The following is a 24,093-nucleotide window of genomic DNA, read 5'->3' as shown; positions in this document are numbered from 1 at the left end:
ATCACATCATATAAAGACAGGGCTGAAATTCAAATCTCAAAATTTCAGATACAATTGATGCCTTCTTAAAAGAAGATTAACCAAAATAAATTGGATTTTAAACTCTAAGATGTGAGCTTAGAGTTTAGCCTTAATTTCTTTTATAAAATTGTTCACTGTCCAAACTATTTTATTAGGTAAAATGCAATCTCATTATTGGTGCCAGATGTGATGAAATTTCCTAACATTGTATTAAACCTTTAATTCCAGCACAGTATTGCTAAATTTTGATAATAAAAATTGAGGAACAGTAATTGTTAATTGTTAAGCAAACATTCAAAAAGTAGTGTGCAACACTTGCTACATACCATTCAGTAGTTCAATAAGTGCTGGAATAATTCCTGATTTAGCTAGCAGTGCTGCACAGGAATCATCCATTGATACAGTCCCAATCATTATCACCACTTCCAAGACAAGATCATCTTCTGCTGAACCTAGTAAAGTTAATAGAGTAGCAATATTACAGCACCCCACTGAAATGCAAACTACTTTGTTCAAAGACTTTTACAGGCTCTCTCAAAATATGGGCAAACCTTGTTAAACTACAGGGACACTATTATTGTTATCCTGACATGACATGCTGGCTCAGTTTTCAAGTATCACTCAACATGAACACTGAACATAAAATTTGTCATCACAACTATTGCACCAATTCTAAAAGAACCTATTTACAAATACAGTACACTAGAATAAAATAAAATTTAAATCTTCCTGATATGTGTTTATTGTAGCTTTTTGAATTATTACTAGGTACTGTAAAATCCATGGACTCTTCAAAAATAATTATTTTTCTCCCCTAGTCTATCCATTTCTGCACCACCCTAAGTTGGTGATTCAAACTCAGTCATTTGGAAATTTAAAAAAAGAAGCAGGGAACTGCTGGTCAGGCTGTTCCAAGAACAGAATATTCCAGGGAACATTGGCACATTTTGTTTTACTCCTAGATCATGCCAATCCAGAAATTCTGTATGTATAATTTTTTGTAACGGGAACAGATTGTCATGTTCCAGCTGCAATCTGACCAACAGATTGACTGACTCCTTTTTTCTGACCTGACTCAAGTAGTATGGGGTCCGACTCACGAGGGAGGGCACGCACCTGACATGGTACTGTATTCCTTTCCGAGCAACTGAGTAATGGTCTGAGACTAAAAGGCTTAGAAGCATTGCCTTTGTCATGGTCAGACCATTTTCTACTACGGCTTGACTTCCTGGCTCCAATCCTTCTCCGCAGGGAGGCGGAACCAATTAAGATGTTCCGCCCCAGACGCCTGATGGACCCAGAAGGTTTTCAGAAGGCGCTTGGGGTTATTCCAGAGGCACTTGTCCACAGTTCGGCAGAGTCTCTTGCGGAAGCCTGGAACAAGGCCGCAGCGGAGGCTCTTGACCGGATTGCGCCTTTGCGACCTCTCCGTGGCGCTAGACCCCGTAGAGCTCCATGGTTCAACGAAGAGCTCCGGGAGTTGAAACGCCAGAAGAGACGTCTAGAGAAGCGATGGAGGAAGAGTAGGTCTGAATCTGATCGAACACTTGTAAGAGCTTTTATTAAGACTTACAAAGTGGCGCTCAAGGCGGCAAGATGCGCGTACCATGCCGCCTTGATTGCATCAGCGGAATCCCGCCCGGCCGCTCTGTTTAGGGTGACCCGCTCCCTTCTTAATCAGGGGAGCGTTGGGGAGCCCTTGCAGAGCAGTGCCGAGGATTTTAACACGTTTTTCGCTGATAAAATCGCTCAGATCCGGGCCGATCTCGACTCCAATTGGGAAACAGAGTCGACTGACAATGAGTCAGTCGAGGTGACTGGGGCGCGTACTTGTCCACCTGTCTGGGAAGAGTTTGATCTGGTGACACCTGATGAAGTGGACAAGGCCATTGGATCTGTGAGTTCCGCCACCTGTTTACTGGATCCATGTCCCTCCTGGTTGGTCTCGGCCAGCAGGGAGGTGACACGGAGCTGGGTCCAGGAGATTACCAACGCTTCCTTGGGAAGGGGAGTTTTTCCAACTCTCTATAAAGAGGCGCTCGTGCGCCCCCTCCTCAAGAAGCCCTTCCTGGACCCAGCTGTACTTAATAACTATCGCCCAGTCTCCAACCTTCCCTTTATGGGGAAGGATGTTGAGAAGGTGGTGGCGCTCCAGCTCCAACGGTCCTTGGAAGAAGCAGATTATCTAGGTCCCCAGCAGTCGGGTTTCAGACCCGATTACATCACGGAAACTACTTTGGTCGCGTTGATGGATGATCTCTGGCGGGCCCGGGACAGGGGTTTATCCTCTGTCCTGGTGCTCCTTGACCTCTCAGCGGCTTTCGATACCATCGACCATGGTATCCTTCTGCACCGGCTGGAGGGATTGGGAGTGGGGGGGACTGTTCTTCAGTGGTTCTCCTCCTATCTCTCCGGCACGGTCGCAGTCGTGTTAGTGCGGGGTCAGAGGTCGACTCCGAGGTCTCTCCCTTGTGGGGTGCCTCAGGGGTCGGTCCTCTCCCCCCTGCTATTTAATATCTACATGAAACCGCTTGGGTGAGATCATCCGAGGGGAATGGGGTGAGGTATCTCAGTACGCTGATGATACCCAGCTTTACATCTCCACCCCATGTCCAGTCAACGAAGCAGCAGAACTGATGTGCCGGTGTCTGGAGGCTGTTGGGGCCTGGATGGGTGTCAACAGACTCAAACTCAACCCGGATAAGACGGAGTGGCTGTGGGTTCTGCCTCCCAAGGACAATTCCATCTGTCCGTCCATCATCCTGGGGGGGGGAATTATTGACCCCCTCGGAGAGGGTCCGCAACTTGGGCATCCTCCTTGATCCACAGCTCACATTAGAGAACCATCTTTCAGCTGTGGCGAGGGGAGCGTTTGCCCAGGTTCGCCTGGTGCACCAGTTGCGGCCCTATCTGGACCGGGACTCATTGCTCACAGTCACTCATGCCCTCATCACCTTGAGGTTCGACTACTGTAACGCTCTCTACATGGAGCTACCTTTGAAAAGTGTTCGGAAACTTCAGATCGTGCAGAATTCAGCTGCGAGAGCAGTCATGGGCTTACCTAGGTATGCCATGTTTCGCCCATCACTCCGCAGTCTGCACTGGCTGCCGATCAATTTCCAGTCACAATTCAAAGTGTTGGTTATGACCTTTAAAGCCCTTCATGGCATTGGACCAGAATACCTCCGAGACCGCCTCCTGCCGCACGAATCCCAGCGACCGATTAGGTCCCACAGAGTGGGCCTTCTCCGGGTCCCGTCAACTAAACAATGTCGGTTGGCGGGCCCAGGGGAAGAGCCTTCTCTGTGGCGGCCCCGACTCTCTGGAACCAACCCCCCGGAGATTAGAACTGCCCCTACTCTCCCTGCCTTCCATAAAGTTCTTAATACCCACCTTTGCCGCCAGGCATGGGGGAACTGAAACATCTCCCCTGGGCATGTACAATTTATGTATGGTATGTTTGTGTGTGTGCTTGTTAGCATATTGGGGTTCTTTTTAAACTTTTTTAAATATTTAAATTTATTTGGATTTGTTATGATTTGGTTTATGCCTTGTTGTGAGCCGCCCCGAGTCCGCGGAGAGGGGCGGCATACAAATCTAAATAATAAATAAATAAATAATAATAATAATAAACAGGCTCTACAGCAAGCCAAAAACAAAATGATAACGCAGGGTGACATCATGATGGCAAACCTGCTTTTACAGCCATCCTCACATCTAAAATATATGTTGCATTATTTGTATCATGATGCATGTATCATCACTTGTCTCCTTTGTGCCTCCTGTCACCAATTCAAACTATGAACTATTTTTACTTTCAAAAGGTTTACTTCTGGAAAGTCTCTGGACCACCCCCAAGATGACTGGAAGCATAGCTGAAAGAAAAATAGAATGTTCCAATGTTCCTCAGAACATTCCATTCTTGGACTGACTTGTTTTGCATATAAGTAGAAGGAAGCCCTGGATTATTTTATCATTCATGTAGCTCAATAAAAAGTGATTCATAATTTATTTTAAACACATGAAACAGGATTAATATAGGAATCCTTCCTAATCCATCCATAAATAGCTTTCTCTGACAGCACAGGTTGCTTAGCTATAATTGTGGCTCCTGAAGTGGTCATCACTGAATCTACATATATTTACATTACACCTGCACATGTTATCATTTGGAGTATTTTGGTCAGAAATTTCATCTTCCTCTTAGCATGAATTCCTTCAGATTAACCAAACCTCTTCAACCAATGCAAAAAAAGTATCTACGGTATATGGACTTTTGGATGAGTTGTACGATTGCTCAGATGACCACCCAATGTTGAGTGAACATCCAAAGTCTGGAACATTTTCAACTGAGAGGTTAGGAATGAAAAACATGTATATTATTACATTATATTAATGCAAAAGCAAATGAAAAAATAATAATAATCTTCAAATCTCTTTAAATAATTTAATTATTTTTATCCCATTCAAATGTCATTTTCCTTCTTGCATTCATAGGCAAAGCAATCATCTTAGCATTCTTTCATTTAATATTGTCTTTTTATAAAAATTCTTTGTTTATATGTGTTGTGGTTAGCTCTGGCCCAGCTCCTGCCCCAAGGACTGTGGGATGTGGGGGAGACATCCACATGCTGCAGGCCTGTTTTGCCCCCGGTGGAATCTGCTGATGAAGGCTCCTCTGACCAAGAAGACATGAGTGACAGGGAGGAGGAGAGTGGGGCAGACAGCTCAGAAGGAGATCAATTATCTAGCTCCTCCTTGGATTCAGAACAAGAGTTAATGATAGAGCCACGCATGCGGAGAGCGATGCATAGGCAACAACAACTGAGAGATTATTATCAAAGAAAATGAGACCACCTGTGGTTGGGTGGGGCTGTGGTAATTAGTGAGGCTGCTATAAATAGCAGCCTGTGGGTTTGGCCATTGTGGAGGATTATCTGATCATTGTGTTTTGTGACTGCTTTACTGACTTTGACCTTTTGTGTGCTGATTTTTCCCCACTTTGAAACTAAACCAGGGCAAAGGGTGTTTCACTTTGTGAAAGAAGAAGGACTGTGAATTGCCTCACAGCTGCAAGCTAAGTATCACAGAACTGATAAGGGACTTGTACAAATTACCAGTTTGTTTGGAGATGAGTGCTCTTTGCTATACAATAAGAGGGCTTGGTTTAAGTGAATTTTCATTATAAAGAACATTGTTTTGAATTTTCAAAAGTGTGTGTGTCTGAAATTTGTACCTGTGAATTTTTGGGAGGATTCTACCAGAGAGCCCGACAGAACAATATGTATCTTTTCTAACTGTTTCAATTTAATTTTGAATATCTGAATACTAATTCATTTGTGCTGATAAATGACTGCAATAAAAGTAAGAGTATGAGCTGCCTCTAGCAAAGGAAAGTAACAGATATATAATGTGTGTATAATATAATAAACCAGAGTGTAAAAAAAATATAATTTTTTGAATTAGGTAGATTGGGATGTTTTCATTGTTGTAGTTTAAATTCAATGTTGGTAACAAAAGGCAGTGCTGTGAAGCATGAGCTGTTTATAAACCACCAGGTGAGGAAGAATTAACTCCAGAAAGACAGAAAAAACATACAGGGGTGGACAAAGAAATGGAAACACCTTGAAAAATCATCAAAATATATTTCAATATGGTGTTGGTCCACCTTTTGCAACAAATAAAGCCTCAATTCTCCGAGGTATTGATTCATACAAATTGTGAATTGTTTCCAAAGGAATTTTAGCCCATTCTTCAGTTAAAGCACCCTCCAGTTCTTTCAGAGACGATGGTGGCGGAAATCAACTTCTTACTTGAATCTCTAAAATCGACCATAAATGCTCATTAATGTTGAGGCCTGGTGATTGTGGTGGCCAGATGAGATGCTGAACTTTATTAGAATGTTCCTCGTGCCATTCTTTAACAATTCTTGCTCTATGGATTGATGCATTATCATCTTGAAAGATGGCATCCCCCTCTGGAAACAGTTCTTGAACCATAGGATGAATTTGGTCGACCAAAATTCCTAAATAGTGATGGCTGTTAATTCTTCCATGAAGAGAAATCATTGGCCCGGCGGATTTCCAAGAAATAGCACCCCAGATCATCACTGAACCCCCCGCCATGTTTGACGGTTGGGAGAAGGCAGTCTGGATGAAATGATTCTTTTGGCTGTCTCCAAATGTAAACACAGCTGGAGGTAGGGAAAAGGGTAAACGATGATTCATCAGAGAAAATCACATTTTGCCACTGCTCGAGGGACCATTTCTGGTGGTTTCTACACCACTCTAAACGCTTTGAAACGTTTGTCTTTGAGAGCAGAGGTTTTCTAATTGCAGCTCTCCTGTGGAATTCAGATTTGTGAAGCTTCCTTCAAACAGTTTTTGTGGAAACTGGGTTCTGTAAGTGTCTATTGAGTTCTGCAGTGATTTTAGGAGCTGTGGTCTTGTGATCCACTCTAACAATGCTTTAGAGTCTGACGGTCTCTCTCAGACAACTTCGACTTTCCGCCAGACCTGTGCTTGGCTGAGGATGTTTTCCCTTCTCTTTCAAAAGCAGTCATTACTTTTGAGACATTACCTCTTGAAACACCAAACATTTGGGCACTTTCTGTTACACTAGTGCCTGCCATTCGAGCACCAACAATTTGACCTCTTTGAAAGTCTGAGAGGTCTGCCATTTCTAGAAGGTTATAACCAATTTCCTTAAATTTCTGTACAAAAAAAAGATAGTTTAAAAAAACATATCAAATAACAGAATTTTTAAAAAACATTAAAATATGTCAAGTTTTGATTGATTTGAACATGTTCAAATATTATGGTGCCAAAAAGTCAAGTGTTTCCATATTTTTGTCCACCCCCTGTAACTTGTTGACAAAGGATAAAAGCCTATGTGTTTCTCCATGTGCACACATGCCTTCAAGTCAGTGTTGTGAAATCGTAATAGGATGATTAATTTTAAGTTTGTTCAGACTAAATATTTGGACACAATCCTCCATCTTCCTTTGGCACAATAATATATCCGATATAAAGTCCTATCTCTTTTTCTGAAGTTGGATTTGTCTTTCTGGAGAAGAGAGCATTCATTTTACTGAAGACTTCCTCCAATAAAAAAACTTTTCTTTTTCTTTTTCATCATAACCAATAAAATGGGTGTCCATCAGAAAGGAAAACTTTTTCTGATAATTTTGGAGAATTTCTAGGATGGAAAGCACGGAAACTGCTTTGGTCGCGTGATGGATGATCTCTGGCGGGCCCGGGACAAGGGTTTATCCTCTGTCCTGGTGCTTCTTGACCTCTCAGCGGCTTTCGATACCATCGACCATGGTATCCTTCTGCACCGGCTGGAGGGGTTGGGGGTGGGAGGCACTGTTCTTCAGTGGTTCTCCTCCTACCTCTCCGGTCGGTCGCAGTCGGTGTTAGTGGGGGGTCAGAGGTCGACTCCGAGGTCTCTCCCTTGTGGGGTGCCTCAGGGGTCGGTCCTCTCCCCCCTGCTATTCAATATCTACATGAAACCGCTGGGTGAGATCATCCAAGGGCATGGGGTGAGGTATCATCACTACGCTGATGATACCCAGCTTTAAATCTCCACCCCATGTCCAGTCAACGAAGCAGTGGAAGTGATGTGCCGGTGTCTGGAGGCTGTTGGGGCCTGGATGGGTGCCAACAGACTCACACTCAACCCGGATAAGACGGAGTGGCTGTGGGTTTTGCCTCCCAAGGACAATTCCATCTGTCCTTCCATTACCCTGGGGGGGGAATTATTGACCCCCTCGGAGAGGGTCCGCAACTTGGGCGTCCTCCTCGATCCACAGCTCACATTAGAGAACCATCTTTCAGCTGTGGCGAGGGGGGCGTTTGCCCAGGTTCGCCTGGTGCATCAGTTGCGACCCTATCTGGACCGGGACTCACTGCTCACAGTCACTCATGCCCTCATCACCTCGAGGTCCGACTACTGTAATGCTCTCTACATGGGGCTACCTTTGAAAAGTGTTCGGAAACTTCAGATCATGCAGAATGCAGCTGCGAGAGCAGTCATGGGCCTACCTAGGTATGCCCATGTTTCACCAACACTCCGCAGTCTGCATTGGTTGCCGATCAACTTCCGGTCACAATTCAAAGTGTTGGTTATGATCTTTAAAGCCCTTCATGGCACTGGACCAGAATATCTCCGAGACCGCCTGCTGCCGCACGAATCCCAGCAACCGATTAGGTCCCACAGAGTGGGCCTTCTCCGGGTCCCGTCAACTAAACAATGTCGGTTGGCGGGCCCCAGAGGAAGAGCCTTCTCTGTGGCAGCCCCGACCCTCTGGAACCAACTCCCCCGGAGATTAGAACTGCCCCTACTCTCCTTGCCTTTCGTAAGCTCCTTAAGACCCACCTGTGTCGTCAGGCATGGGGGAACTGAGACATCTCCCCCGGGCATATACAATTTATGAATGGTATGTGTGTATGTATGTGTGTTTAGAAAATGGGGGTTTTTTAAATGTTTTTAGTAGAAATTTAGATTTGTTATAAATTGTTTTTCACTTTGTTGTGAGCCGCCCCGAGTCTGCGGAGAGGGGCGGAATACAAATCTAAATAAATAAATAAATAAATAAATAAATAAATAAATAAATAAATAATGTATCCAAAGCAAATAAAACAATTTTTAAAAATAAGATAATTCTTAATAAAAAAAATTCTTGTAGTAAATATAGAAATGTTCCAGAATTATGCAGTGTTTAAAAAGGAATTAAAAGAATATTCAATATGTTAAATCAATAAAGTAGTATCTTCTGGTGAAAAGCTAAAGATACAGACCTGGCTTTAATTTATCTTTCAGATATGGTACCATTTTGTACTCTTTTAATACAAGTTCCCAGTCCAAATCAGATAAGGTTAAATTAGCCAATGTTCCTAAGCATTCTATCACAAATTCCTCCTCTTCATCATTAGATATCTGAGCAGCCAGATCACCAACATAATCCTAAACAAGACAAATAAAGCAGGATTTGAGAGATGTAGAAGAAACATTAGGAAATCAATGGGAAATACTGCATTAACTCAATTCAACCATACTTTTTTTTTCAAAATCACTGCTAGATTGACTATTTACAGTGATAAGAAATATTTAATTAAATGCTTAATAAAACTGCTGTAAACTAATAAATTCTATTGTTATAAAAACTGAATCAGCCAAAAATCAGTTTATAGTTTTGTACTTTTTTCAAACTCAATTTACTCCATCCTCTTTTTTATTCACATTAGGAAAAAAATGTTTATCACTTGGATTTAAAAAAATAGAAGACTGTTGCTTTTTCTGGATGGATGGCTCAATTCTGGTGATATATTTATTATATGTAATTCAATGTATATGCACAATTATAACAATTTTGTTAAGCAGCTCAGTTCTTATTCTTACAAGAAATATATAAGGTGCTATAATATTGAAGAGACTGCACACCTGCAATGGTATTTCTGAGTCATCATCTGTACCTTCATTCATATGGGATTCCATACCCATGCAGAGTTTATGTCAGGGGATTTCTTTAGCTGAGAAGATTTTAGGTGGATAGTCTACCCCCTGAATATCTCGCATGTGGGGCTCCAGCTCTCCTTTGTTTCTTAGGACAACATAGCAACTTCAGAAATACAAAGTGCAGCTGGAGCAAGCAAGAAAGTGGCTGGGTGTAAATGTGCTGATGACTGTAGGAAGAATAAAGGCTACCGATAAGAGCCTGTTACCTTTCATTATGGTCTCTTTACATAAAATATACAGATGCCTAATAATCTTACCTAAAAGGCAAAAAATCCAATGCCAATTGCAAGCCAAAATGGAACAGTCCATGTAAAGGAAAAGTATGACCCTAAGTAATAATAATATTTCTACGATGAATTAAACTGGAAAATTGTTGAGAGTGACAGAAAGATTGTCTCTGAAAATCTAATAAATCTAACAATATGCAATCCAGTTTGCAAAAATGGAAACAGAATTGGGATGGTTGGAATGATGCCACCTTTGAAAGAAAAGAGATTTGGGGCACAAGACCACCTTGTTGAAATAGAATTAAAGATCACCCTAAAAAGTAAATAATTCTCTTAACATGTCATTCTCACATTACTGCTACAAGAAAGTTTATCATTGCAGGTAAATGGAGAACAACCAAAGATTTAAATGGTTTTTGTATGTGTCTAGCTTGATACATTCCTATCAAAATTCAAAGGACAGACTGGAAAGTAGTGATTATGAACTAAACTTTTGAGAAATAAAAGATGAGAGACAGGAAGGTATGATATATCATGTAGTTTAGAGAGATTGCTACAAAATACATAGGCAATGATAACAGGCAATGATGACACAGCTACAGTGATCCCTCGATTATCGCGAGGGTTCCGTTCCAAGACCCCTCGCGATAATCGATTTCTCGCGATGTAGCGGTGCGGAAGTAAAAACACCATCTGCGCATGCGCGTCCTGTTTTCCATGGCCGCGCATGCGCAGATGGTGGGGCAACGGCAGTTCGGAGGCTGGCAATGGGGTTTTTTCATGCCGGCCACCCCCCCCCCCAGCGCCTCCGGGCTCCTCGCCCTCTCAAGTTGCTAGTTCTTAGTGAGAACACCTCCCCCACTTCTGATTTGCAAGTCCAATTTGAACCTGGATGTTTTGCCCTCTCAAGTTGCTAGTTCTGAGTGAGAACACTTCCCCCACTTCTGATTTTCAAGTCCAATTTGAACCTGGATGTTTTGCCCTCTCAAGTTGCTAGTTCTGAGTGAGAATACTTCCCCCACTTCTGATTTTCAAGTCCAATTTGAACCTGGATGTTTTGCCCTCTCAAGTTGCTAGTTCTTAGTGAGAACACCTCCCCCACTTCTGATTTTCAAGTCCAATTTGAACCTGGATGTTTTGCCCTCTCAAGTTGCTAGTTCTTAGTGAGAACACCTCCCCCACTTCTGATTTTCAAGTCCAATTTGAACCTGGATGTTTTGCCCTCTCAAGTTGCTAGTTCTTAGTGAGAACACCTCCCCCACTTCTGATTTTCAAGTCCAATTTGAACCTGGATGTTTTGCCCTCTCAAGTTGCTAGTTCTTAGTGAGAACACCTCCCCCACTTCTGATTTTCAAGTCCAATTTGAACCTGGATGTTTTGCCCTCTCAAGTTGCTAGTTCTGAGTGAGAACACCTCCCCCACTTCTGATTTTCAAGTCCAATTTGAACCTGGATGTTTTGCCCTCTCAAGTTGCTAGTTCTGAGTGAGAACACTTCCCCCACTTCTGATTTTCAAGTCCAGTTAGACGCTGGATGGTTTGCCCTCATGTCCTCCTTCCATCCCTCCCTCCTTCCCTCCCTTCTCTCCCTCCCTCCTTCTCTCCCTCCCTCCTTCCACCCCTCCTTCCTTCCTTTCGTAAAAAGCACTTAAACAATGACAGAATAAAACCCCCCAGCCCTCAGCTGTGTTTGAATTTCATTCACTCAGTCATTCATTCATTCTTCTGTATGCCACTCAGTCCCAACACTTTCAACCCACAAATTACCATTTCCCATCCCCTTAATGTACTGTACTGTACCTCTGCCTGTACCTGTACTGTACACATTGAATAACACACTTAGTCATCCTGATAGAAACAATAACAATATTTATTTACATTTTTACATTTTTTTGGGGGGGGGTTAGCATAACTAGGATAAATCGGGATCTTCTTCTATCACCATGTCTACAATGGACGCTGCAGGTGATGGTGTGACAGACCTCGTGGTTTTTGTGACAAACATAGTTATGGGCAGTTGTTGGCACATTTTCTTTTTCTTGGCTAACATGGCTCTGTATGGTGCAATGGTGTTGTCAAGGGAGGCCTTAAAGTGTATAGAGCGAGTCATGTTGGGATCCCAAAGTTCCACCATGCGTTGGAGATGTGCAGCAGTTCTGTTCAGTTCTGCAAGCCGCTCAAGCGTTAGGGCAACCTCTTCTTCTTCCTCAGCTTGTTCAGCTTCCGCTTCCTCCTCCTCTTCTTCACTCGCTGACTTGGTCAGCTCCTCCAGATCTTTGTCTGTCAGCGGTAGGCCATGCTCATCAAGCAAACCATTGAATTCCTCTGGTGTCATGTCAACGAAGCCTTCTCCACCCAGTGCCTGTGCCAGCTTCACAGAGTTCTGGACTGCAGCATCTTGAATTTCTTCGGGAGCAAATCCCCTGTAATCATGCACCACTTCTGGCCACAATTTCCTCCAGCAGGCATTCATTGTCTGTGACTTCATATCCATTAAGGCATTCTGAATGTTCTTCAGACAAGATGCAATTGTGTACTGACGTCAGTAGGCCTTCAATGTGAAGTTTTCATCAGCATCCATTGCTTCCACGATGCTTCCAAGAGAATTGCGCGTGTAAGTGCCTTAAATGCGCGGATAACACCTTGATCCATCGGCTGGATAAGCGATGTGGTGTTTGGTGGCAAGAATTCAACTTGCACCCCATCATGTTCATGTGCCAGGTCATCATGGCCTCCAGCATTGTCCATTAGGAGAAGCACTTTGAAATTGAGTCCTTTGGCAGCCAAATAATCCTTCACCTGTGGGATGAAGCACTGATGAAACCAGTCCCGCGTGAGGGGTTTTGTAATCCATGCTTTAGGATTATGCATCCAGTACACTGGCAATGCATTCTTATTTCTGTTCTTGAGGGCTCTTGGATTTCGTGACTTATAAATTAGCCCCGGCTTCATCAAAAAGCCTGCTGCATTCCCACACATGATCAAAGTCACTCTATCTTTCATGGCCTTAAAGCCAGGGGCTTTGGCTTCATCTTGCATCAAGAAAGTCCGTGAAGGCATCCTCTTCCAGAACAGGCCTGTTTCGTCCATGTTGAACACCTGTTCTGGAAGGTAACCCCCGTCTGCAATTAGATCTTTAAACGTGCGCTGGACAAAGTTTTCGGCTGCACCTGTATCTGCTGAGGCAGCTTCTCCATGCAATGACACACTCTTCAGGCCATAGCGCCGTTGAAATTTGTCAAACCACCCTTTGCTTGCTGTGAATGTGGCTGGGGCTGAAGAAGCAGAAGATGTTGATGGCTGGGGGTCTTCAAAGTCACCAGCACTTTCATCTACAGAGAATGACAGGAAAGGGAGAGAGAAGTGACTTGAATGAAAGCATACAGTCCTTCCATCCCTCCCTCCTTCCATCCCTCCCTCCTTCCTTCCTTCCATCCCTCCTTCCTTCCATCCCTCCCTCCTTCCATCCCTCCCTCCCTCCTTCCATCCCTCCTTCCTTCCATCCCCCCCTCCTTCCATCCCTCCCTCCCTCCTCTCCCTCCCTCCTTCCATCCCTCCCTCCCTCCTCTCCCTCCCTCCTTCCATCCCTCCCTCCCTCCTTCCATCCCTCCCTCCATTCCTCCCTCCTTCCATCCCTCCCGCCTTCCTTCCTTCCATCCCTCCTTCCATCCCTCCTTCCTTCCATCCCCCCCTCCTTCCATCCCTCCCTCCCTCCTCTCCCTCCCTCCTTCCATCCCTCCCTCCCTCCTCTCCCTCCTTCCATCCCTCCCTCCCTCCTTCCATCCCTCCCTCCATTCCTCCCTCCTTCCATCCCTCCCGCCTTCCTTCCTTCCTTCCATCCCTCCTTCCCTCCTTCCATCACTCCCTCCTTCCATCACTCCTTCCATCCCTCCCTCCCTCCTTCCTTCCTTCCATCCATCCCTCCCTCCTTCCATTCCTCCCTTCCATCCCTCCCTCCTTCCTTCCTTCCTTCCATCCCTCCTTCCCTCCCTCCTTCCTTCCTTCCATCCCTCCCTCCTTCCATCCCTCCCTCCCTCCTTCCTTCCATCCCTCCCTCCATCCCTCCCTCCCTCCCTCCTTCCTTAAAAAACACTTAAATACAGAATAAAAAACCCCAGCCCTCACCTGCGTTTTCCTCATCTGCATCGCCTCCTTCTGTGTCTTCAAGACGGTTGTACAATTGCTGCGCTTTGGTTCGTATAGTGTTCGTATCCAAAGCAATGCTCTTTTTGCGGCAGTCTTGTACCCACACAGACAAAGCAGCTTCCATCTTCATAAGGCGTTTGTTTCTAGGCGTCACCATTCTTTTTGCAGCCTTGTTGAATGTTATCTGAGAAGTTTGCCTTATCTTCTTTTCGTCTTTCCGAATGTATCGCACAGTCGATTCGTTGATCCCATAATGCCGACCAACATCTACATTAGAACGTCCCGCTTTCAGCATGTCCAAAAGTTCAATTTTCTCCTTGATTGTCAGCATCTTCCTGCTCTTTTTAGCGTCGCCGCCTCCACCCCGCATGCAACGTTTAGGTGCCATCTTCCAAGAAGTCTTCACAAACAGCTCCAAGAAACAGATCCAAGAAACAGATCCAAGAAAGAGATCGAAGAAACAGATCCAAGTAACAGATCCAAGTAACAGATCCAAGTAACAGCTAGGACCAACAGCTACGACCAACAGCTATGACCAACAGCTCAAAAAGTTCCAAAAGTTTCAAAGCAAAGCACGCTGAGCAAACAACACTGATTGGCCGAGATTTCTGTCCATCAGCATTGTCGGGCGAAATGTTTGCAATGACAACGCTGATTGGCTGAAATTTTGCTGTATCACCATTGCCGGGCAAACTTATTGCAATGGCAAAGCTGATTGGCCGAGATTTCGGCCAACCAGCAATGGTAGACGTCAGTTTGGTGATGACGCGTGACGTCATCGGGCGGGAAAAACAGTGCACGTATTTTTATTTTTTATTTTTTGAAAAATCACGATATAGCGTTTCGCGAAGATTGAGATCGCGAAACTCGGGGGATCACTGTATATTCTTCTGAGTAGAAATGAATTGGCTAACCAGATCCAGCGGTCATATAATAGGGATTATCTAATTGAAAGATTCAAAAACTGAAAACCAGATAAAATTTTGGACATAGAAATATATATTTTGGACATAGAAATATAGGAAGCATCTGGAGGGGTGATTTTGGGAGCGATTTGGGGCGGCATAGGAAGCTTTTGGACGGGTGATTTTGGAGGTGATTTGGGGTGGCATAGGAAGCATCTGGATAGGTGATTTTGGGAGCGATTTGGGGCAGTGTAGGAACCATCTGGAGGGGCAGTGTAGGAAGCATCTGGAGTGGGTGATTTGGATGTGATTTGGGGTGACATAGGAAGCTTTTGGAGGGGTGATTTGGGGAGCGATTTGGGGTGGCATAGGAAGCATCTGCAGGGGTGATTTTGAGAGTGATTTGGGGCAGCGTTAGCCTTTGTTAGGACCTCCATTCCTCGCTTCTCCTCACTGTCTGTCTCCACTCCATTAGCCTTCACTTTGTCCGCCCACCACTTTCTTTTTAAGCCTTAAAGTTTGGATTTTCCTAATGAGTTTGCACGCATTATTTGCATTTACATTGCTTCTACTTACAAATTTTTCTACTTACTAACCTGGTCACGGAACAAATTAAGTTCGTAAGCAGAGGTACCACTGTATATGTTTTTTGAAATATGTGTGTGTGTTATATTTTTCATACCACAGGTAGGCATGCCAACCTAATAGAAGATCATGCCCTTCTAGTGTTAATATCCTCATGTTCTCTAATGTAATCCAATCCCTAATCCATGTTAATGCAGCTGCATAATAATATAATCTCCAATTTGACAGTCCTAACCCTTCCCTTAGGACAGACTTTCTAAGATTTGATCACCACTGAAGAAGTTGAGGGTGGTATCTGGCAATGAAATAATTATCAGACCTAGCAGTGGTAATCAAAGCTTAATGAATGATGGTTTGGGATCCGAATTTGCGCATGCGTCGAACTAGATAGACGCATCTACAGAGAGCTCCCTAATGTGAATTAGGAAAAGTGAAAGTTAACCCTTGACAACCCTCTCTAGCTTGGTGGAAAGTGGATTGAGAGGAAGTGGATTGAACAGAGCTTTTGAAAACTTTACAAAAAAGAGTCAAAAGAAGGAGCAAGTTACAGTTTTAAACGTGAGTAGGGGGAAAAAGTGAGAACAAAGAAAAGATGGCGTCTACTACGGAGCTGGAGGGGAAAATTGATTCATTGTTAACGGCATTTGCCAATATGGGACAGTTGCTCCAAGATATGAAAAAGGAGATAGCTGCCGTTGGGGCTGGTGTTGCAGATTTAAAAGAGCAGTCGAAAACACAAGATCAAAGAATTGTGAAACTGGAGGAGGGAAAGAGTCGTCAGGAATTACGTATAATTAACTTGGAGGGCAGACAAAGAAGAGCTAATCTCCGCCTGAGGGGATTTTAAAAAGATTTTGCAGAGGGTAAACATCTTATTCAAGCAATTTACCAGTGGTTCAGTGAAAACAATATTAAATGTGATCCAGCTGAATTTGAAAGAGCGCACTGGGTATTTGGATCTCGGAATCAAGGAGATCAAAAAGATGTTATTGTAAGATTTAATTCGGAAAGGAGGGCAGCAGAAATCTTCAGAGAACTAAAGCAGATTTCAAACTTACGTTATAAAGCCATTCCAATACGCATTTTAAAAGACTTGTCTGCAGAAACGCTCAAGATGAAAAACCAGATGAGAGACGTCATCTCCCAATTATACGAAAATGGAACCCTGGCGTTTTCCTGCCACAGTAATTGTTTTTAAAGACTCCAAAGTTTTCCAGGCGAGATCTCTGGAGGAGGGGAAGAAACTGCTTCAACAGCTGGGGATCGATTCGAAGGTAACTTCCCAGGCATCAACATCGAAGGGCAAGCCAGAAGTAGGAGACGGGGACGGGAGACACGGAAGAGGAGAAGATGATTTGTTTATGCTCCAACCAATTCGTGCAGCAGAACAAAGAGGAAAAAATTGCAGCTCTGCAAAAGGAACTTGAATTACTTCAGGAGAAGGAAAAAAGAGAAGAACCGAGAATCACGCGCCAGAAGAAGAAATAAATAACTGAACTGAGCTGATCTGCCAATATGGTATTATTGTTCTCAACTAACTAACTTCTTCTTTGTGTATTTTATGCTAACCAACAAGGGGAAAAGAGGGAAGGAGGGGGGATCTTTCTTTATGGTATTAAAAGGGGAGAGATGGGGGAGGTCTCTAGTGGAACGCAAATTCAGGAGTGCCTCTTGGATAACGAAAGTTTTTTTTCGTTGCCTCCTCTTGGGGTGGGGGTGGAAGGGAAGAGGCACTAGGGTGGGGATTCATGATAATCAACAAGCATTTTTCCAGCAGGCTCTGTTTTGCAGGAGGGGGAAATATATTTAAAATTATGTAAATGGGTGAAACAGTGTTATTGTCGTTAAACGTAAATGGTCTCTCATCACAGAAAAAACGTTATAGAATCATGAAGCTAGCTAGGGATAGTAAAGCTGATATCTTATTTTTATCAGAAACTCATAAAGGAAGGGGGAAATCAGATAAATTAGTTACAAATGGTGAGTGGCAACGGGCTTATGAGTCGAGAGGGACGGCAAAATCCAGAGGAGTCGCCATCTTGATTAATCAAAGAATATTATTTCAATTAATTAATATTAAAAGAGACAAAGACGGTAGAATGCTATTTATCAAGGGAAAAATAAATAATAAGCTAGTAACTTTAGCAGTAATCTATGCCCCCAATGTAAATGCAAAACAATTCATAATGAATGTAAAGCGTAAATTAGATAATTTTGCAGAAGGCACAGTGATTTTAGCAGGCGATTTCAACTTGGAATTAACAGCAGGGAGGGGAGAAAAGAAAAAGTTACATTTAAATAAAATTAATATGATGGACCTACATGAAAATATAGTAAACAGGGATACATTTTACTCAGCAAGACACAATAAATTTAGTTGCATTGATTATATATTAATTAATAAAACAGCCGAGGTACAGCTTAAGAGAGTAGAAGTTAAAAGCATTTGGTTATCAGACCATGCCCCACTGTTAGCAGTGATCGAGATAGACGTTGGTAGGCAACAAAGGATTTGGAGATATAACCCTGTGGTCTCAGCTAGTGAGAAAAATAGACTCAAATTACAAAAGGAACTGAGTGAATTTTTTAGTATTAACGCAACAGGCGAAATTAAGCAAACAATAGTTTGGGATACACATAAGGCTGTCATGAGGGGTAAGTGTATTAGCACTGAAGCTTTTATTAGGAAATCCTGGGAAGTTGAAAGAGAAAGCCTATTAAAAGAAATAGATTTAATTCAAGAAACTTTAAAAATTACAAGAAATAGAGCTTGGAACACATTATTATTATTATCTAAGAAAAAGAAATTACAATCACTTGATGAAGAAAGATGGAATCAAATGAAGATGATTGTAAAACAGAGAATCAGGGGATGGGGGAACAAATCAATGAAACAAATGGTACATTATTTGAAAAAAAAGAAAAGAGAAATCCCATATCTCTGCTTTAAAGGATAAGGAAGGTGTAATAAAACGTAGTAATGCAGAAATGGAAAAAATAATGAGTGACTTTTATGGGAATTTATATAAAAAAGAATATACAGTATTACATTGCAAACCATAGAGGTTAATGAGAAATTATCGGAAGAAGATAGACAAATGTTAAATGCAAAAATAACAAATGATGAGATATCTAGAGTTATTAAAGGATTGAAACCTGCTAAAGCCCCAGGTCCAGACGGTTTTACTGCTGAATATTATAAGACTTATATGAATGAATTATTACCGTATTTGGAAAAATTGTTTAACAATGTAATTGAGACCTTTGAAACTCCACAGACGTGGAAAATCTCAGAAATTATAACTATCCCAAAGCCGGATCGTGATCTAATGGACCCAAGTTCTTATCGCCCTATCAACTTACTTAGTCAGGATTATAAAATATTTATGAAAATATTGGCAAATAGGGTAGAGAATATCTTACCAAAGGTAATTGGAGAAGACCAATATGGATTTGTTAAAGGAAGGAAGATTTATGAACCAATTAGAAACGTGGTTAATGTTATACACCATGCTACCAATACCAAAAGAAAACTAAGTATTTTAAAGTTAGATGTGGACAAAGCCTTTGATAAAGTTAACCATGATTACCTGTTTCAATTATGCAAAGATTTAAATATGGGAGATTCATTTTGTAGAATTATAGAAACAATTTATAAGGATAATATAGCCCATATTAGAGTAAATGGTAACAGAACAGAGACGATTAAAATTCAGAATGGAACTAAGCAGGGTTGTCCATTATCCCCAATGTTGTTCGCATTGGCAATTGAGGTTTTAGCAAATAAAATTAGAAATGATAAGGAATGGAGAGGTTATCAAATAGGAAAATTTGAATTGAAATTAAATTTGTTTGCAGATGATGCTATAGTGATGTCCGAGACCCCAATTGAAATGATGAAAAGAATAATGATATTGCTCCAGGAATTTAAAGATCAATCGGGACTTATGGTTAATATAGAGAAATTGGAAATAATTTGTTTAAATACAGGCCCAAAAGAGCAAATTGAGATACAAAAAATATCAGGATTGAAACTAAGATGTAAAAAAATGAAATATTTAGGAATTTGGTTGTTTAAGAATCCGATAAAAATTGTGACAGCCAACTATAATTTAATATGGAAAAAAATTCAGAAGCAGATAAAAAATTGGAGGGGGAAAAGGTTGGGAAGAATGGCCAAGATCAGAGCTCTTAAAATGATGATAATACCAAAAATGATGTATTTATTTCAGGTTTTACCAGGTACCTTCCCTGGGGCAAAACTGAGAGAATGGGATAGTAAATTAAACTTTGGGATTGAAGGAAACAAAAGGCCCAGAATAAGAAAAAAATGGCAGTTTGCCCAAGAGAAAGAGGGGGGGGGTGGGGGAGCCCGTGCTTAGTATTATATAGAGAAGCATTTCAAATAGAAAGATTAATAGAATTACAGTTATGGGGGGAAAAGAAGTGGGTGAATTTAGAAAAGGAAATTAATAATATAAATAATAAAGAGTTATTATTTAAAAAATTGAGTAAAATAGAAATCAGTAATTTAATTGACCCTCTGAAAGCATGTTTAGAAATATGGTCTAAATGGCAGGGAAAATGTGGAACTAGGAATTCCAAGCTATCAACGTTACATGTATTGAATACAGGCGATGATGTTAATTTAAGCAGAATTATTAAAGTATTAAATAGCAAAGGGATAATGAGAATTGAACAATTATATGAGAAGGATGGAAGAGTTAGCAGAACTCGATTGGAATGGTGGCTTGGTCAACAGAAGTGGCTGCAGATTAATGCAATAAGTAAATATTTAAATAAAAGTGAGAATAAAGGAGCTTTCTTACGAGAAGAAAATTGTTTAGAAAAAATAATAAAAGAAAAGATTAATGAGATAAAAGCCCAAGCTGGTAATATATATAGAATGCTATTGCAGGTGGAAGAGGAAGTAACAAAAAGTTTGACAAGATGCTGGCAAAATGACTTACAAATAGATGAAAGTGAAATGAAAGAAATAGTAGAAAATATATATAAGATCAAAAATACAAGAGTTAAAGAGATGAGAAGGAAAATTTTACATAAATGGTATTATACACCGGCACAACTTGCACACTTCCAGGGGAAAGAGAAGGGTAATTGTTGGCATGGTTGCCAAAAAAAGGGAATCTTTATGCACATGTTCTGGGAGTGTGCAGAAATTCAGACATTCTGGAAGGAAGTACAGAACAAAATTAATAAAATGTTAAATATTAATTGGATAATTACAAAAGAAAGCAATTTTAATTAAACAAAGAAAATTAGGAGAATTCAAGGAAATAAAATCTGCAGCGTTGGAAAGTGCTCAAGCAGTAGTGGTATTGGGTTGGAAAGACTCTACAAAATGGACAATACAGAATTGGTACTGGTACATGGTGGACCACATACATTTTGAAATTATGGAAATAAGATTAAACAATTTTGATGAAAACAAATTGGAGAAGCTGATGGTACGATGGAATAAGGTGAAAGATTATATGTTGAGTAGAATCTGTGATGTAAATGTGAAAAATAAACTGCAATCACTCTTTTAGTAATATCTAATGCAAGATAGAGCCAAGGAAATACAGATAAACAAAATCAAAAAAAATTGAATCCCATTGTATGGGTGGTGGTGGTGAAGGAGGGTGTCTTGTTTGTTAGGTGATGGGCACACGCACTGTGCACTGTTACATGTTTGTTTTATGTATTCATTTTATAAAAATCAATAAAAAATTATTTATTTTTTTTAAAAAAAGAATGATGGTTTGGGGTTTTTCTTCTTTTAACCCTTTAAACTTTGATTCATTCTTTGATTTATATTTCTTTTTAGCTTACTCATTTTCAGATGAAGAAATCACACACACTGCACAGACATTATTGAGCAAATTATCAAGCAGAATGTAATACCAAATAAATAAATGACTCTTATAAATTGTGAATTGTGAAAGTGATATGTTGGTGCCTGGAGGCTGTTGGGGACTGGATGGGTGTCAACAAACTCAAACTCAACCCAGACAAGACAGAGTGGCTGTGGGTATTGCCTCCCAAGGACAATTCCATCTGTCGGTCCATTACCCTGGGGGGGGGAACTATTGACCCCCTCAGAGAGGGTGCGCAACTTGGGCGTCCTCCTCGATCCATAGCTGACATTGGAACATCATCTTTCGGCTGTGGCGAGGAGGGCGTTTGCCCAGGTTCGCCTGGTGCACCAGTTGCGGCCCTATTTGGACAGGGAGTCATTGCTCACAGTCACACATTCCCTTATCACCTCAAGGTTCAATTACTGCAACACTCTCTACATGGGGCTACCTTTGAAAAGGGTTCGGAAACTCCAGATTGTGCAGAACGTGGCCGCGAGAGCCATCGTGGGGCTTCCCAGATTCGCCCATGTATCTACAACACTCCGTGGCCTGCATTGGCTGCCGATCAGTTTCCGGTCACAATTCAAAGTGTTGGTCATGACCTTTAAAGCCCTACATGGCATTGGACCAGAGTACCTCCGGAACCGCCTGCTACCACATGAATCCCAGCAGCCAATAAGATCCCACAGAGTTGGCCTTCTCCGGGTCCCGTCGACTAAACAATGTCGTCTGGCGGGCCCCAGGGGAAGAGCCTTCTCTGTGGCAGAGATTAGAACTGCTCTCACCATCCTTGTCTTCCGTAAACTACTTAAGACCCACCTATACCGCCAGGCATGGAGGATTTGAGACACCTTTCCCACAGGTTTATTATAATTTATGTTTGGTATGTATGTGCTGTTTGGTTTTTAATTATGATAGGTTTTTTAGGGTTTTTTTAATATTAGATTTGTGCCAGTATAATATTGTTTTTATCGTTGTTGTGAGCCGCCCCGAGTCTTCGGAGAGGGGCAGCATACAAATCTAATAAATTATTATTATTATTATTATTATTATTATTATTATTATTATTATTATTATTAATTTATCATTCTTGATTGCAAATCTGATAATTAACTACTGAAGGTATAATATGAAGTAAATTATCTTTGTTCGAAGACTATTAGGCACTTGTGAGTGAATCTCCATTCAAAAGAAAGGCTCAAAGCCAAAATGAATTATTTCTTCAAATATTTGAAAGAACTGTATATTGCTGTGGAAATATTTGGTAGCATGCACATCTAACAACTACATAGCCTTGACTGATGTAAATAAGATGTTAAATATAATAGTGGATTACTATCATACCTGGACTAATTACAGCCTCCATCATCAGAGTCTATCAGAAACATTAAGAAGCCAGTGCCCTTATTATCTTAGTTTGGAGTGTTCTCACTCTCTTTTAAAAGAAAGGAATGAAAGCACATCATGGAAGAGAAATAGTAATAATCAGACAAGTTGAGTAGAAATTAAAAACTAAGGTCAGTTCTTTGCAGGAAGGAAAGAGAAAATGACATACCATCTCTGGCAGTGAAAAAGAAACTGAGGAGTGAATAGAAACCCTGTCTGTCAGCATATATAATGTAGAAGCAGGACAGAATTTGGGAAGAGAGTGAAGAGAGGAATCAGACAAGCTAAGTTCAACCCTCCTTGAGTGTTATTGACCCTAATCTAACTTTAACCAGGTGGTGACAGTGCATAGGTCCCATGAATAAGCTTTATGCAATAAATTAGTTTAATTGAACTTTCAGTTAACCTGGTGAGCCTGGTCTTTTCTGCCTGACAGTCGGTGTCCACAGCTATGAAAGATTCTTGAAGTAAATAATGGGTGCCTATGATCATACAATTAATTCACTGCAGAAGTAAAATTAAAATCAATGATTTCTGGCTCATTTCTATATACCAAAATATTTGCAGAAGAGTGATAATAAAATAACTGATTACAGATTAACTGATGACAGCCTAATTTTTCAAAGGACACATGCGCATAAAGAACAAAAATGTTAAATTAGTTTTAGAATTGTCATAGTTAATAATTTAGTATCTGTGCAGGTTCAGTTAAGGACACTATAAATATCTTTTGTAAATTACTGACAAGCCTTAATTATGAATTGGAGAAGTGAAATGTGCTACAATATAACAAGCTCTTAAATTCCACACTCTTGTGCAATTCCAGTAGAATTAAGGCACATGCAATCATTTGAGAAGGATCATTTGTTATGTATAAAATAAGTTTGCTTCTTCCAATATCTCATTTCACAAATTTAGAACTTGAAAAGATGAAAGCCATTATGCTTACAATAAATAAAGATTTAGTTGGTCCATCATGTTGAGATATGTTTCTAATCATCTTCATTAACAATGGGTCCTTGAATTTCAATGCTCTTTTCATCAGCATCTTTAACCCATTTCCTGAAAATGTAAGAATATAAATGAAAAAGGTATGAATTAATTAATTATGCTTCCAATTTCACAACTGCCACCATAAAACTGTTTTTTTTTAAAGAAAAAGAAACAAAAATGATATTAAGCAAGGCTAACATCTTCTCATGAAACTTATTTGAAAGTATTATTGACAAAAAAACCACAGTAAGAATACATTACTGGGTCATCATATGATCCAATGATTTCTTATATCCCATAAAAACACTAAAAATAGCAGATACTCTTAGATACAACCACAGCCTAGCAAATTTTCTGAGTTCAGCTCAGTTATTCTTATCCTGTAGTCTTAAATTTTAGGATCCTCTCATTGTATTACTGCAAGACAAAAACATTTCAGGATATTAACAAAG

General features: G+C 41.1%; 2 protein-coding genes across 3 annotated transcripts in view; both read right to left on the bottom strand.

Moving 5' to 3' along the window:
* Window positions 1-24,093, bottom strand: part of KIFAP3 (kinesin associated protein 3) — a 106,045-nt gene that overhangs the window by 32,711 nt on the left and 49,241 nt on the right. Inside the window, exons 13-15 of one of the 2 annotated variants that reach the window (XM_070746809.1) lie at window positions 23,598-23,710; window positions 8,823-8,988; window positions 348-473 (exon numbers count right to left, since the gene is read on the bottom strand). In XM_070746809.1, the coding sequence (XP_070602910.1) occupies window positions 348-473; window positions 8,823-8,988; window positions 23,598-23,710 (405 nt within the window). The remainder of the gene's footprint in view (window positions 1-347; window positions 474-8,822; window positions 8,989-23,597; window positions 23,711-24,093) is intronic. The other variant, XM_070746810.1, reaches the window with a different exon arrangement.
* On the bottom strand, window positions 11,620-14,870 carry LOC139165815 (tigger transposable element-derived protein 1-like). The gene is made up of 2 exons (XM_070749046.1): window positions 13,891-14,870; window positions 11,620-13,097 (listed from the first exon to the last, which is right to left on the bottom strand). Exons 1-2 carry the CDS (start codon window positions 14,297-14,299, stop codon window positions 12,319-12,321), a joined length of 1,188 nt encoding a protein of 395 aa, XP_070605147.1. The 5' UTR covers window positions 14,300-14,870; the 3' UTR covers window positions 11,620-12,318.

The sequence above is a fragment of the Erythrolamprus reginae genome, chromosome 3 (assembly GCF_031021105.1).
Source record: "Erythrolamprus reginae isolate rEryReg1 chromosome 3, rEryReg1.hap1, whole genome shotgun sequence".
NCBI classification, from domain to species: domain Eukaryota; kingdom Metazoa; phylum Chordata; class Lepidosauria; order Squamata; family Dipsadidae; genus Erythrolamprus; species Erythrolamprus reginae.
The sequence above is the reverse complement of the archived record's forward strand: the minus strand, read 5'-3'. Positions and strand labels throughout refer to the sequence as shown.

Coding starts and splice junctions, on each gene's coding strand:
- LOC139165815 (XM_070749046.1), bottom strand. CDS start 14,299: ATGGCACCTAAACGTTGCATGCGGGGTGGAGGCGGCGACGCTAAAAAG. Junction 13,098..13,890: donor TGCAGATGAGGAAAACGCAG/GTGAGGGCTGGG, acceptor CATTCTCTGTAG/ATGAAAGTGCTGGTGACTTT.